Genomic DNA, 1,860 nt, shown 5'->3' with positions numbered 1-1,860 from the left:
ACATGACTTATCACGTGACGTCACATGACTTATCACGTGACGTCACATGACTTATCTTGTGACGTCACATGACTTATCTTGTGACGTCACATGACTTATCTTGTGACGTCACATGACTTATCTTGTGACGTCACATGACTTATCATGTGACGTCCAGCCCAGTAATGTAGACCAGTGCCTGTGTCTTTAGTCCAGTCCTTCTCTTGCTAAGTGCTGAACTAGTTTCCTTCAGACTAACCTAAGCTGACCTCTCTGCTGTCAGACGACTTCAGTCGGGTCAAGCTGCTGTCCATGCACAACGATGAAGGTGCAGACTACATCAACGCCAACTACATCCCTGTGAGTGCCTTCAGCTGTGGAGTCATCCTCAGTCTCATGGTTTTACTAACCCGGCCACCGGGTGGTGCTGTTTCTTTTGTCTCATGTTCAGGGCTACAAACACTCCAAGGAGTACATCGCCACTCAGGGTCCGCTTCCCGAGACCCGCAATGACTTCTGGAGGATGGTTCTTCAGCAGAAGTCACCGGTCATCGTGATGCTGACTCAGTGCAACGAGCGGCGGAGGGTGAGACGCTCCACAAACCTGTTTGTTGGTGAAAAGCTTTCTTTGATGATTTCTTTTACAGCAGAGAAATGTGAGCACTGAGCACTGAGGGACATGAAGAAACTGCTTCAAAAAACTTCTTTAACGTAATAAAACTGAAAGAAGCAGAACATGAACTAAAAGCTACATAAGAGGAACTGCATCAGAGTGAACGCTGAATCAGCAATACACAAAGTGGGTGTGGCCTTCCTCCCTGTTTTACACAAAACMACATTTTTATTTATGTCCCAGAACCAGCTGTGCCTCCCCATCTGAAGGAAACAGGTTGAGTTTACAGAGTGTGAAGGTACCTGTCAGGTCCATGAAATACAACAAGTCAAAGAAAATATGTTTATATTTAAGAAACGTGACATAAWACACATGATTTGACCCGTTATGTCACATAACTGGCACATTTTCTTTTGACCTTGGCTCAGTTAAAGTGAAACAGGAAGTGACATCACAGGGAACTCTTTAAGAAAAAAACAGTTTTTTTAATGAAACATTATTTTTTGAGCTCTGACTCTTTCTCATCTGTCTATGATAGGGATTAAAATAATCTAAAGAAACATCAGATTATTCTCTACAGTCTGTGCTGTCAGCCATTTTAGCAATGCTCTGTTCACATGCAGACATTCCCCTGTGACATCACTTCCTGTTTCTTTACATCTACATTTCTCAACAACTGTTCATCTCAGCGGTGTGAAATCTTTTTTACAATATATAATCAATGTTATCTTTCCAAAAATACATTCATAGTTATTATAAAAAAAATGATGTCACAGGTCCTTTAATATTTACTTATTTAAACTAATGTTTTAGTCTGATTTAGTGTTCATGCTTTGTCCTTTACTGTTGTTTCCAAACGTGTTCCATCAGTCACAGAAAGCCTCAGTAAATAGGGTAACTTATCAGAAAAATTACCATTTACTGTACACACACACACACGCACACACACACACACACGCTTATTTCTGAATTCATCCATTCGCCCTCCTTTCCCATTTTCGTCAAGCCACGCTTCCCTTCCGAAGCGGTTAGATTTTAACCTCCACTCTTTATCCATCACTCTATCTCTTCCTCGCTCACTGTTGCCGTATTTCCTCTTTTTTTTTAAATCTCTCCTCTTATCTGTTCTTTTGTTCTTCGCTCTTGATATCTCCCTCTCTCCATTTAATCTCCTCTCTTTGTGTTTATCGCTCCCTTCATCTTTGTGCTACTTTAAACACAACTTGTTTACACACACACACACACACACACACACACACACACACACA

The 1,860-nt window shown here is 41.2% G+C and overlaps 1 protein-coding gene across 1 annotated transcript in view; it reads left to right on the top strand.

Annotated features, from left to right (window-relative positions):
• ptpro (protein tyrosine phosphatase receptor type O) overlaps nucleotides 1-1,860 on the top strand; it is a gene marked incomplete at its 5' end in the record, with an annotated part of 39,051 nt that overhangs the window by 24,095 nt on the left and 13,096 nt on the right. The window contains 2 exon segments of the mRNA XM_014020731.1: nucleotides 263-339; nucleotides 431-565. Coding sequence (XP_013876185.1) covers nucleotides 263-339; nucleotides 431-565 — 212 coding nt within the window.

The sequence above is a fragment of the Austrofundulus limnaeus genome, unplaced genomic scaffold (assembly GCF_001266775.1).
Source record: "Austrofundulus limnaeus strain Quisiro unplaced genomic scaffold, Austrofundulus_limnaeus-1.0 Scaffold264, whole genome shotgun sequence".
Lineage (NCBI taxonomy): Eukaryota > Metazoa > Chordata > Actinopteri > Cyprinodontiformes > Rivulidae > Austrofundulus > Austrofundulus limnaeus.
This window is presented reverse-complemented; position numbering and strand designations above follow the sequence as displayed.